This window comes from Epargyreus clarus, unplaced genomic scaffold (assembly GCF_041222505.1).
Source record: "Epargyreus clarus isolate Ecla_fem2 unplaced genomic scaffold, WU_Ecla_fem_2.2 ptg000005l, whole genome shotgun sequence".
NCBI lineage: Eukaryota > Metazoa > Arthropoda > Insecta > Lepidoptera > Hesperiidae > Epargyreus > Epargyreus clarus.
The window spans coordinates 2401877-2415799 of NW_027332213.1; the positions used below are offsets into that span (position 1 = coordinate 2401877).

At 35.4% G+C, this 13923-nt stretch overlaps 1 protein-coding gene across 1 annotated transcript in view; it reads right to left on the minus strand.

Moving 5' to 3' along the window:
- Nucleotides 1-13521, minus strand: part of Root (ciliary rootlet coiled-coil, rootletin) — a 57627-nt gene extending 44106 nt beyond the window's left edge. The window contains exon 1 of the mRNA XM_073093698.1: nucleotides 13405-13521. Within this exon, the coding sequence (XP_072949799.1) occupies nucleotides 13405-13509 (105 nt within the window). The 5' untranslated portion in view covers nucleotides 13510-13521. The remainder of the gene's footprint in view (nucleotides 1-13404) is intronic.
- Nucleotides 13522-13923: the final 402 nt, after the last annotated feature.

Sequence of the window (13923 nt, forward strand, 5' to 3'; positions counted from 1 at the left end):
GTAAATAATTATCAATGATTGCATTCTTACCGAAAAACGTTTGAAATTTAACGCTTAACTTCTACAAGCCTGGTAGCCGGAATGTCAAGATGACGGCCGGTTTTTAAAGCTCATTTGCTTCGTATGACGTGTGACGATAAGTTTACAAGAAGAAAGCACAGATAGCACTTATAATAATTTGTTATCCAAGGTATTCCAACTTACCTGCAGTATTCCAAACATGCTGATGTTCCCTACTAATAGGAGCTAGTCACTATAGCTGTGTAGCCTATGAAACTTTGCAACACAAGAAGAGTCGCCAACGCTCTACCGGCTTTGAAGTACGGCTCGAAGGGATTTTTTCATCCCAATTTATGAACTTAAATAGCACAAAACTTTAATTTTCAATTTGGATTATTTGTATCATTTTGGGACCCACTAGGTACTCTCTTTTGAAGCTTCTACAGATTCTCAATGATATAATTGCAGTATGTACGATATTTCAAGCAGAACCTTATTATAGTAGCAGAACCGAAGTCACTGAATTAATTTTAAATTTTTATATGACTTACTTAATTTTAATAATAAGATATAGGCGTGTAAACATTAACATCGTTAATAAATTGTCTTAATTTCGTATTACGAACGGATTGTCTAATGTACCTATCTATTGTATAAATTCCTTTATCGCTAAGTAAATAAAACTATCGTTATCAGCTAGAACAGTTATTATCTGGACATTGAAAAATAAATACCTGAAGGTCTAGATATAAGGTTAATACATCTAAGTAAACAACAGAAAGATTACGGAAACATAAACTATATTGTTCTTCTTCAGTTTGTAATAATAGTAATACTACTAGTAATAGTAACAACTACACTCGTAGTAGGTACCTACTAGCCGTCATTATGTTTCATGAATTGAAGACAGAGCACGATATAATAGTACGCTTGTTATGAATTGTAGAGTGAATTCGATACAGCATTACGTAGGCCGAAATCTCCAACATAAAACCGTCATGAATAGAAATTGTTCCTTAAAACAGTATTTCCGCGGTTCGTGACGTCCTCGCATGTAGCATCCCGACTCGCGAACTTCCCGCTCGTAAATAACATTTTATGTCACGTGTCAAAGCCGCCATCTTTCTTTACCGGTTTTCGACAAACCCAACTTTGCCGATGGCGGGGTCCCTTCCCTAATTTCGAATGCGTTACGCCCTTGACATAGAGCCCAAATCGTTGCCTCAATTTGTTCGCAGGCTGGCGAAATTTTACTTAGATACGGTTTGTAAAAATGGGAGCCGTCTCCATATCGATTGTGCCAACTGGTGCTTACCGCCGATCTCGATTCGTCTATTGGCGGGCAATCGAGTTTTCGATGGTTTAAATTGCAGCTTTAAGTAATTTCTTTATTCGGTGATAATTCTTTGCTGAAAAGTTTGTCTATCAAATAAACTTAAAGAGCGGAAGTTTGTTTAACTACATAGCCACTAAGTATGATATTTCTCTGGGCGGAACATTCCAAAGTTCTTATAAATGTCTACTGTAAAAAAGTATATTTATAGACACTTAAAATGTTTCCGTCGACGATATTAAGAATAATTCTTAACACTTTGTATGGTGTTTGTCAAAGGTGTAGGTCTAATTTATAAAGTTTCAGATTAAAAGCTCTAATATAAATAATTAGTAAGAACATTAGAAATAACAATAAATTATAAAGTTTATATTTGATATAATTAAATGAGGATGGGGAAAAATTAGAACACGATACCGCCTTTTCTAATTTCAGAAATTGCCTAAGAATCTGTTTTATGACCGTTTGAAATGTTAATGCGTATAAAAATTCACGATTACTGGAATAATACCGATTGCCCAAATTTTATGAGACACGCAAGGGTTGTACACTTCCTTACTTTTTATATAAGTACTTACGATGTTACAATGTCTGTAGAATAATATGGTTGGTAATTCATTAAAAAAAAATGTACAGTCAGCATCATTCTAAGTTTCGCCGTAGGTACCATGTACACAAACAACAACTAAATCAACAGGAGAATGTGAGAAATCAAAATTAATTATTTTAGATATTAGATCGGGAATCGAACCAGAAACACTATGTGGTGATCGCGGATATTTAATTAACTTTATTATGTATAATACTTATGTGAATATTTTGTATGATATAATTTTATGTAGGTTTACGAACAAGTAATATAAAGTGAAGGTACTTTTAAAGTAGGAGTATGCTTTTAGACTAAATATTAATATAGGTACCCTGAGGTTAATAATTACTGGACCCCCCGTATTGCACTGTTGGTAATGCTGACGTAATTTCCGACGGGCAATTATTTATTGAGATGCGTGCCTAATGACGTCATTTAGATTGCATTCAATGAACGCACTCCGCGGAAGTTTCCACTCTTCCGCGTGCTACGAAAATCGGAATGATATTGTAGCTGATTTTTATTGTATAAAAGTAGCAAACGAGTGAGCGATGGTAAGTGGCAACTACAGCCCACGGACAAGTATAAATATTAACCTCCATAAAGTAAAACTCTTATCCTGTACTACTTGAATTTCTGCTGACGACTCAGTTAAAACGCTTCTTATCTTTTACCCGGTAAGTACGGTCTAAAAGTTGCAGTAAAATTGTGGATAACATTTTACAAATTTTTGCTTACACAGATTCGGGGCGTCTGTAGCCAGGGGGAACGGGCGTTGCTTACCATATCATGATATGATATGGTAAGCAACGCCCCCGCCACACAGGGGTTTACCATTCTACAATTCTTGTCAAGATGCCCAGAGTTGCCGAAAGTATGCCTTTTTTTCTAGGAGTATCAACACCCGACATTTAATTTTAATTATAAGCCATATCCGCATTTAACTTGTAAATTAGCTAATCTAAAGGCGCCACCCAGTTCTAGTCGTCTGATAACAAGCAATAGATACTAGCAATACTTGTAAACAGGCGTGTAATACTAATCTGACGAGATAGAGTCAATATACCTAATTACGTATAATTAGCCGCTTCAATTAGGTGTTTATTTTAACTAACACGAGGCAACACGCGGATGCTGCGTGATTTTAATTATTTGTCTAGACAAATAAATAAATAAACTTGAGTAGTCGTTTTGTAATGTCAATAAAAGCTTATGAAGGTGGTAGAACCCTTTGTGGTTCGACTCCGGCGGCACCACCGCCACACCTATTTCTACCTAATAACAGCAGTGTTAGGCGCTGCTGTGTTCCAGTTTGAAGGGTGTGGTAAGGGAGACAGACTTTTCCAAGGCGTTCCAGCTTAGTCCTCTGGGGTAGTGGCGCATCTGTGGCCGACCTTAGGTAGGAATATCTAATCCTATCTGGGGTTCATTACAGATGTCCATGGGCGGCAGTAGCCACTCACCATCAGGTGAACTGCATGCTCGCCTGCTACTCCTATATTATTAAAAAACAAGCTTTTTATACAATGAAAATGAAAGTGTATATGGTACTTATAACAAGAAATCATCTATTACAATTCTTATCTCTGTAATTTTGTTTGCTACTGATAATCTCAACAACAGCAACGAGAGAACGCTGCCATCGTTCTGGACTATGCCATAGGATGGAGTTTTGAAACCCCATTAAATTGAAATATTTGTAAGTATATCTAAAACAAAATATAAAAAATACACACTCTTTTACATTCTTCAAATCAGAACCCAGCAGCCCTTAACATTAGGGTAAAATAGGTGTGGCGGTGATTCCTCTGGTTTCTTCGAAGTTTTGTCAGTATTGAATACTAGAAAGTAATTAATAATTATTTTATCACTAGCTTTAACGGGTAAGGAAAATGTTGTAAACAGAACTACTTACACGCTACTATATCGATTCGTATTTGTCCAGCTTGGTGGAATATGGTATAAAGACGCTCTACAAGCAGAGTACCCAGTAGTAAGACAGATTGAAGGTGGTTATTCTCTTCCCTCTGTGGTTATTGGTTAAGCTTTACCGAGACATTCCAGCCTAACGTATAGGGGTAACGATGCTTCTGTAGCGAACTTCAGGTAGTAATCTAATCTTATCTGGGGTTTGATTATAGACGTCCATGGGCGGCAGTAACCACTTACCAGCAGATGGGTGGCATGCCCGCCTGCTACGTCTATATTATAAAAATGACAAAAGTAGATTGACAATGACAATAATTGTGTAATTATTATACATACGAATTGACTCGTATGCTAGTTGTCTATTTATCTATTTAATCATAGAAATATCCTCTTCACGCATCCACCATGTGCCAGTTATCAGAACCTTCGCTCCACACGGAACTGACCTATGATAAGACAATAATCTATACACATTAACCAATAATTTTGATTTTGGTAAAAAGTCAGCGTATGCGCATGAATTATCACATTTATCTTATCACACAATGTGCATCGTTACTGTTTGTTCAATATTATATGTATATTATTTTGTTACATAACACATAAACGGTTTACATGTCGCAGGCAGATGGCGAAAGTCGGCATTTTATTTATTTCCTAGGCATAGGAATAGCAAAACGTGTACAGAATTTCACTATACGCTTGACATAATCCTTGAGTTCACTACGATATAACCCTGAATACCTGCGCGTAAGCATTACTGTATATAGATTTATAATGTTTACGCAGAAATCTTTGATCTTTTCACAGTAAATGTCTAATGTTTCCGAATTTACTACAATAGTTACTAGAATAATTCTTGGCTTCCATTAGTTGGCGAAGAGAGTCAGAACAACCAGTGACGTTAAGAACTAACAGAGTTTTTTACGTTACTCTGTTATGGGCACGCATACAGTCGGCTAGAACTTGTCCTTCGGCATTTAGACATAGCATACAAAAATAACTTATGTTTTATAATGGTCAAGAACGGTTTCTTTCTCTTTATCTTCCCTCGGAATATACGTTGATGTTCCATACGGGACTCCTAAGTAGGTAAGCAAATATGATAATTATGATTGATGAATTAACAGTGCATACTTACTACAAGATCAGATTTATATTATTTTGATCTAATTTTAATGAACCCAGCATCAGGGTACACGTGGATAGAGCTATTTATTCTACGCGTGTAATTTCGTACGATAAATTATCTTGTTATTTGGCCATTGTGTTAGTAGGTAAAAGCCTAACCTATGAGGGCCACAAAATCTAATCACTTGTTTTTGTCTATTATGATAAGCAGCAACTATCATAGAAAATGTTATTGTGACCTTCAACAGTGTTATCAGCGTTTTCAGTAGCTTACAGTAATTTTACTATGTATTGCTATGGAGCCTGTGTATAGAGTTTGTATCTACTTATGTAATGAAATATTATGTGCTGCTGGACACATACGTAAATCGAGTCTAGTAATAGTAGTAATACTAGAAAGCATGACATAATTAAGGGAAAACTTTTAGAACTTATTGTTGTTTTTACATATTTACAACTATGCTTAGACAATGCAACCTAATTAACGCCTTATTGTAGTTCTTTTGCACGCCTCATAAGCGAAGCGTTGAGGTTGTGCTCTACTCTCGACATTTCAAAAAAAGCAGTTTTCTCGAAACTGAAATTGATTTTTTGTTATTTATATTGCACTTATAGGTTAATTTGAGTGCACTAATATCAAGTCAAATAATTTATCAGGCACATAAAATATATTTTAATAACATTTTTTTTGTTTAACACAGTATTACATTTATTAAACATAATCTTTTCTGGACGTCCGTGTATGGACGGGTTTATGTGGCATCAAAATTGGTCGAAAAAATGATCGTATCGGAATTTTTTTTTTTAATTATCTAAAGTAACACACGAAATAATTTCTTAGTCAATATGAGCGTTTAATTCACTGTCATTAAATTATTATTTATAAAAAACTAATACAACAACAATCAAAAAAAAAATTGCTAAACTTCTTTAAAATCATTTTTTTTATTTGTTTATTGAATAGAAATAAATAATAAAAATTAAAAAAAAAAAGTCAAATGTAAAATCTTTTTATATAATATACACTTTTACAAATAATCAATTTCATTGTAAAAAAAATGAGATTATGAGGCGTGCACTTTTGGATTTTCCAAACTTTTTTAAAATTAACTATTAATTATCCTTTTAGCCGTGTCAAGAGGAAATTATTCAATCGGCTCTCAGGCTATAAGGTGGTCTTCATAATAAGGGTAACATTAATTTTAATGAAATAATATAAGTACATTTTTTTCAGCCTTACTACTTAATGTACTTAAGTACTTATTTTTTATGATATTTGTACAAGGTTGATCTACTGTTGTGATACAAGAACTACACTGTGTATGCCCAACTTAACACTCTGATCCAACGAATGTAGCCGACCTAAAGTAATAGATCTCCAATCTTCCAATCCAATCCTCGTCCAATCCATGAATAACACCGATTGCTAATCATCAAAGAGGCATTATCACTTGTTACTTCAAGTCCAAAAAAATCACGTCGAACTAAACATATCTTAATAAAGTTGCAGTAAAGCTGCATCCGTTGATAGGAAACATGCAACAGAATTTCATACGGTTAACAAAACTGCTAAGCTTTACTCTGATCCCTATTCATTGCATACTAAAGGCTAATATGAATAAACGTATCATGAAACATTAAACAATTTACATTGCTTTCTGATAGATAACTTGATTTGTTGCAGAAGAATATTCCATTGATAATTTTGGGGCAACGACCCATATACACGTGCGCTCTATGTAAATATATGGCTGGATAGATAATAACTAGGCAAAGACATCCACATATATTGTAGTACCAGTCTGAACGGAAATCATGGAGAGGACAAGGGCAAGACCGACTTATTACCGAATGGTAATAAGTTGTTCTGAAATATACCACATGTGTGTCTTCACATTATCCGAGAAAATGAATGAATTATCCGAGTAAGTGTTTGCCATAAAACAGCTAAAAAGATGTTTGCGACCGAGTGACCTTATCGCTTGTAGTCGCGATGTGGTCATTATTGTTCATACTTGATTTGGATGGCAAAACCGTGACCTTTGTAAATGCATTTTCATACTAATTTAAGCCCGCTCCCGCAATTGTATTAAAATGTATCAAAAACAACATAATCTTTGATTTACGAAAATTACTTTAAAAATTAAATCAAACAAATAATAAGTTTTTTTTTTATAATATAGGAGTAGCAGACGAGCATGTAGTCCACCTGATGGCAAGTGGCTACTACCGCCCATGGACATCTGTTATCAACCCCAGAAAAGATTAGATATTCCTACATGAGGTCGGCCACAGATGCGCCGCTACCCCTGAGGACTAAGTTGGAACGCCTCAGAAAAATCTGTCTCCCTTCAAACCGGAACACAGCAGCGCCTAACATTGCTGTTATTAGGTAGAAATAGGTGTGGCGGTGGTGCCGCCGGAGTCAAACCACAAAGGGTTCTACCACCTTCAGAAAATTTATAATATAAAAATTCTAATAAAAGTACAATAATTTTAAAAAATATTCCTAAAGCAAGGATTACGCAACGTCATGTTAATTTACGTAACGCATCCAAGTTCACTATCACGTCTATTTTTTCGCAACTAGAACTATGTCACTGGGTTGATAGTGTATCGTTGTTTGTAAAATGTACTCTAATTAGCGAAAATAAACATGGAACTCTTTAATTGGTATCCGGCAAGATACAAAGTCTAAAGTCCGCCCGTATCTGTGGTTAGCAAAAAATCTACAACCTCTGCCGTTCTGATAAAGATTATTAAGTATTATTTATTTAAATTGTGTAATTTGTACACGAATATTTAATGAGATAAGTTGTCATACGTGCACCAAATGTCTCGTCTTCGTGATCCTCATGCATCAGAAACGTGATTGTCCCGTTTACTGACTTCAATTGAAACATTTTCTTTTATCGTAAATTTTAATTAACAGACACAAATATTAGGAGAACTGTATCCAAATAAATATGTTATTATTGTTGTTTACGGACATAATTACAGTGTCTTCTTGCTATGAGCGCCTATGGCAAGAATTGATTTTTGCGCCTCTGGCTATATTTGATTTTTGTGCCCATGGCAAGATTTTTTACTTCGATAGCAAGATTTGAAGTTTGAATTATTGATGGCCTCTTATTTGTTTTAATAATGAGAGATTTTTTCACTAACCCCCTATAATATAATATAGATTACATAGTTTATTTTTCTTTTGTAGGTCAGCAAAATGCGATTAACGTAGCCCTGTGGCTACGACGCTGTTTACGATCTCTAGGATTTCTTAGAAGTCACTAAATGAACATATGCGTTAGTACGAGTATTTAGGGACAAACTTGAAATTCCTTATAAGTCAACTTTGCCAAGTTTAACCAGTTAATAATTTGACGTGTTACCGCCGCATTCAACGAGAGAGCCAACTTTAATTTTTACATCAGTTATTATAGCACACAACACACAATAAACATACCAACCAAATAAATCAATAAATTGTGAACCAGTCAATTAAACAAGTTTAATGATTGATAAACAAACATAACGGTTCAAACGTAGACACGGCTCAAGTCACGTAGCACCATTCACGGCCACAAACACTGGAGCTACGAAACCACTACAAAATTGCTGACATATTCGTAATAGTAATAATAACTACCCTACCTACCATTCCCTTTTTTTTATAAAATAGGAGTAGCAGACAAGAATGCAGTCCACCTGATGGTAAGTGGCTACTGCGGCCCATGGACATCTGTAATCAACCCCAGATAAGATTAGATATTCCTACCTGAGGTCGGCCACAGATGCGCCGCTACCCCTGAGGACTAAGCTGGAACGCCTCGGAAAAGTCTGTCTCCCTTACCACACCCTTCAAACCGGAACACAGCAGCGCCTTACACTGCTGTTATTAGGTAGAAATAGATGTGGCGGTGGTGCCGCCGGAGTCGAACCACAAAGGGTTCTACCACCTTCATAACCTGGATTGTTGTTAGGATTTTTTGTTAAATTGAAATCAGTAGTATGTACATGATATAACATATCATACACATAGTTTTGTTTATGAAATAATAAGGAAAATGTTGGTATAACTAAGGAAAATTTAATACATTGATAACTTTTTATCTAATCTTAATTTTTAGATGCGACTTTTTATATACTTACATGGGATTTAGATACATGAGTATGAATATTTTTACTAGAAAGTCCGAAATCATCACATAATTATCCTCAAAGCATTTTTAAAGAAGTCTCAGTATGCGTTTCCTCGTGATATTTTCCTTACCGTTATAGCAATAATAATTTATTTATAAATGCACATAATTTTAAAATTAAGAGTTAGGTAAGCCTAGCGTTCGAATCTCGGACCTCCATTGAGAAACAGAAAGACCACTAAGCTATTACTGCCCGTTACCGTTACCGTTTTTACCGACAAAAGATTGAAATTCGACAATGTGTAATATGAAGAAATGGTGAAATTTCGATCTTTAGTTGGCAAAACTTTGAACAGATTGATTTTTCATAATAGGCAGTAATGCATTATAGCATCATTGATAAAACCTAAAACAGACAACAATTCGGGCAACATGAAACAGCAACTCCTACAAAATGTACCGGAAAATCCCAGTGCACTAAAAGACTAGCAGGTCAATTAGGTTATACTAATTTGGAGTTTGCTGAACCGCAACAGAAATGTACATTTCGCAGTTTATTCACGTGATCGCTGACTATTAAAAGTCTGCGAAATGTTGATGTAAAGCAATTTGAGTTTCCGTCCGTCCATCAGCTTCAACAGAAATCATTTTTATTTTAGTTTATTAATTAAGTACTGTTAAGTTTGAACTTAACTCGATGCACATAATATTTAAGTGCTCCAAAGCAACTATAACTACTTTACATATATTCTAGGTAATTCGACAAGAATCTTGAAAAATGTCATCGAATCACATTGTTGGGTTAGGTATTTTGAGAAGATTTTACTCGCTTCTTGACTTTTTGAAGTTAAGTAAGTTATAACCTACTTTTTGGAGCGGTTGAGACAAATGGTAAGGTAAGTAAGTGATTTTTAAGAAGTTAAACTTCTTACGTGTTTTAATATGTACACGAGCTGTTTTATATTTTTCGTACCTGTTCCCTTACCAGGAGTTTTTACGTTTCGACAAATATGACTGTTTTGCTATTTGTTTACGTATTTGCCATACAAATTCCAATCAGCGCCACTAGCGGATTGTGTCAGAACTAGGAAATCGTATTGGCCCATACGTAAACAAATATCAAAACAGTCATATTTGTCGAAACGTAAAAACTCCTGGTAAGGGTACTGTTCGTACTGTAGGTAACTCTAAAAACGTTGAACACAATTGATAGACTTGCCTAATAAAGAAAGAGGGCTTTACAAGGAATAACACAGAGTAAAAACGACTCTGCAAATATCTAGAGTACCTACATATTTGCATAAAGTTTAAATACCGCTCAAGCAGACGGAAGAACGATAGGGAAGCTCGGACCTTATGATATGAGAGACCTTCTTAATATACGACCGAGTAATTAATACAGACAAGTATAAATCATTCACGTTTATCATAATATATATTCGTCACAAATGAGGTGACAATATTTACACTTATTTAGCATTATGATGTCAACACACACACTTTTTATTCTATTTTTGTAATACTGTAACCTCACTCACTGTACTGTCACCTCTTACAACAGGCAAGGGATACCGTAGCCCTATTCTAGTCCCGGGACTACAGGGACCACTGCCCATGGCCTATGTCTCATTAAGGTAGGTAGGTAGATAGGTTATATAAAAACGTAGAACCTAGGCATAAGGTAGGATATTAGAATAATGGTATTTATAAGTATAAAGTTACTAGATAAATAATTCCCTGTCTCTTAATTACAATTCATTGTCCCTTGATAGGTATACTTCGGGTATTTTCCTCTGATTTTAAACGCTCGGAAGTATGACAATATAAATGGCGTATGAACTATTGAACTGTGGACTTTAGAACACGGATTTTCCCAGTGATTCTCTTACGAAACAGTTATATGTATATAAAATCCCAATAACAATTATAATGAAATGATAGTGTTGTTTTGGGAAACTATTATAATAAAGATAAAGACATTTAGAAGCAATAGAAAAGTTATCTCCAGGCTTTAGGGCCTTTTGTAATATATAAAGGACAATCGATCAATGAAATCAATATTAATTAAATATTTACATTATATACGAAGGTAAAGATGGATTAGCCCTTTATGGTTTAATTCCGGAGGCACCAACACTACTACTATTTCTGCCTAAAAGTAGAGTTAAACATTACTGTGTTCCGCTTTACGTAGTAAGGGAGACATACTTTTTAGAGGCGTTTCAACTTAGTTCTCAGAGATAACAACGCATCTGTGGGCACTGGCCAATAGGAGTCCATTCTTATCTGGCGTTGATTTTAAAAGGCGGTAGTAGCCACTAACTATCAGTTGGACTTCATGCTCGTTTGTTAATCATAATGTTTGTCATAAAATTACGTTTAAAAAATGAAAACATGATTGTATGTATGTACAATATTGTACACTTAAGCAATTGCAATATAACTTTAACATCTCTCATTCTCTACATATATACAAATTGATTGTCCACATTTTATTACTCCCCAGGTATTCCCCGGCCGACTAATGAAACAAGGAAAGGTTGACTTGATAATTTCCCCTTTTGAATCGCAAAGTTTTCGACAGACACTTAGACGACGAATAATGCCAAAGTTTTCCGCCTAGTCAATACCAATTCCCTGTATTTCCATCACTGTTTATAAGTTTTTGGATATACTCGTATATCGAATCGTTACTCGCAAATTGCGTGCAGTAACCTCCGTTCGTGCTTAGCAACCAGTTTTTAGGCCCGGAAAATTGGGAAATCAATTGCAAGCATTCGGCAAAACGATTTTTCATGATTTGGTAACATATACATTTATAAACCATTTGTACTATGTTCGATATACATAGTCATATCAATCAGAATACATATTGGTTGCTATTACAGTTTGAGGCGAGAGATAAAGAAATTAAGGTACGAGTATGTTAGATGCGGTCGAGTGTTCGATGGGGGATCATTAGTGGCTAATCGCGAGTTTCGTAGCAAACGTCGTCGCTACCGGTTATTATCATTGGATAACAATCGTTAAATTACTTACAATATTAATATCCTTAATAAATATACTTATGATTTTTTTGCGCTTTTTAATTATTTATTTGCCCGATTACTTAATTAGTTTTATTACTTTGTCTTATTTCATTGAAGAACACGCAATAGATAAAGTTCTTACATCATGTTTTAAAGATATATATGTGAAAAACATGTAAATAATAATTATTTTGCAAGGATGCGCAATAAATTTTCGTATTTCGTAATATGAGATATACGAGTACATACATACATAACTACGTCTAAAAGACCATTTTACACATCAAATGTTTAGAAAATTAAAATGAATATAATTCAGCTGTAAAAACGCATATTAAAATAACAATATATACCAAATGTAATCAGAAAAACGATACATATCGTTTTCCTGACCTACATAGGTTGAAGTCTAGTCCAAGCCCTAAGCCTAATCAGGATAAAGGCTACTTACTCTCCATATTATATTATATTACATCTATATATTGTATTACGACATATACGTATCTTAGTTATCTAGATGTTAATCGACATAGAGCAAATGCTCTAGTGGACAAATGTCCACCGCCGCCGTCACCGGACCGTCACCGAGCGCGAGATGACGGCGCCGATGTAACGGTACATGCATTTACTATAGCCGCGTATCCACCGCACGTCCGTCACATCATATTAAAGTCGGCCCGAAATAATGTCGTTCTCGGTGACGGTCGGGTGATGGCAGCGGTGGACAAACGCCCATAGAGTACAATTCACGCGGTACAGTTAATATATGCCCACCCGATATTCAGTGCGGATATGTAGCTAGTCTTATGTTTACCTCAACACATTCGTGAACAAGCTGCTTACTTGGATGGTAATTTAGAACACAAGGTTGTTGTCAAAAATGAAAGCATGTTAAGATGGTAAACATGAAGCATACATAAGGTGAAACATTTAAATTTACAATGTAGAGCTCATAAGAACTTTTCGATAAATGAGAAGATCGTAGGCGCCAGAATTTTAGACTATAGTAAAGTGAGAACTATAGGACTACCGCTCGTCTTAATAATCAATTTATGTCATGTGCTTACCATAGATCGAAATATGACAATGTATACTAGAAATTGCCATTCGATCTTTGGTAGGTAAATAAAACATAGATTGATTATTTATCAATAACGGGCGTAAATGTTTTTTTTATAATACCCATACTTAATATTTATCAGTTTCAAGTAAAAATCATAGGTACTACACATGATTTCTGGTTCTACGGTGACTTACCGGCATGTCTTTCCTCGTGTGCCCGCGTATTCCGCCCTCCGCGCCCGCCGCCCTACTGCCGCGAGCTCCGAGCCTCCACTGTGCCAGCTCACCACCTGGCCCCATCTGAAGCCTCCTCGCGTGACCAACGCTATCATCCCCCATATTTTCAATTTTAAATTCTGGTTCAGTAAAACTAGAGCTCCCATTCGCTTGAACCCCCTCATCGCGATTTGCATTCGAATTTGATGTGTCTTTGACATCCACACTAGTTACAATAACCGTGGGCGCTTTACGAATATCACTTTTAACTGTATCAACTACAGGGTGCAGGTTAGTATGGCGTTGGCCACTAAATTTGTCTTTTAGTGATTCAATAATAGCTCTTCTTGCTTGTTCATATCGGGCTTTCGATCGTCTTTCTCTCCACTTTTTAAGTACCTCGTCTTTCGGGGTCCTCGTTTCCGGTTTATTTTTTACCTCATTTTCTTCGGATATTTCAATTTCAGTATTTGCATTCAAGTTGCCATTGTTGTCACA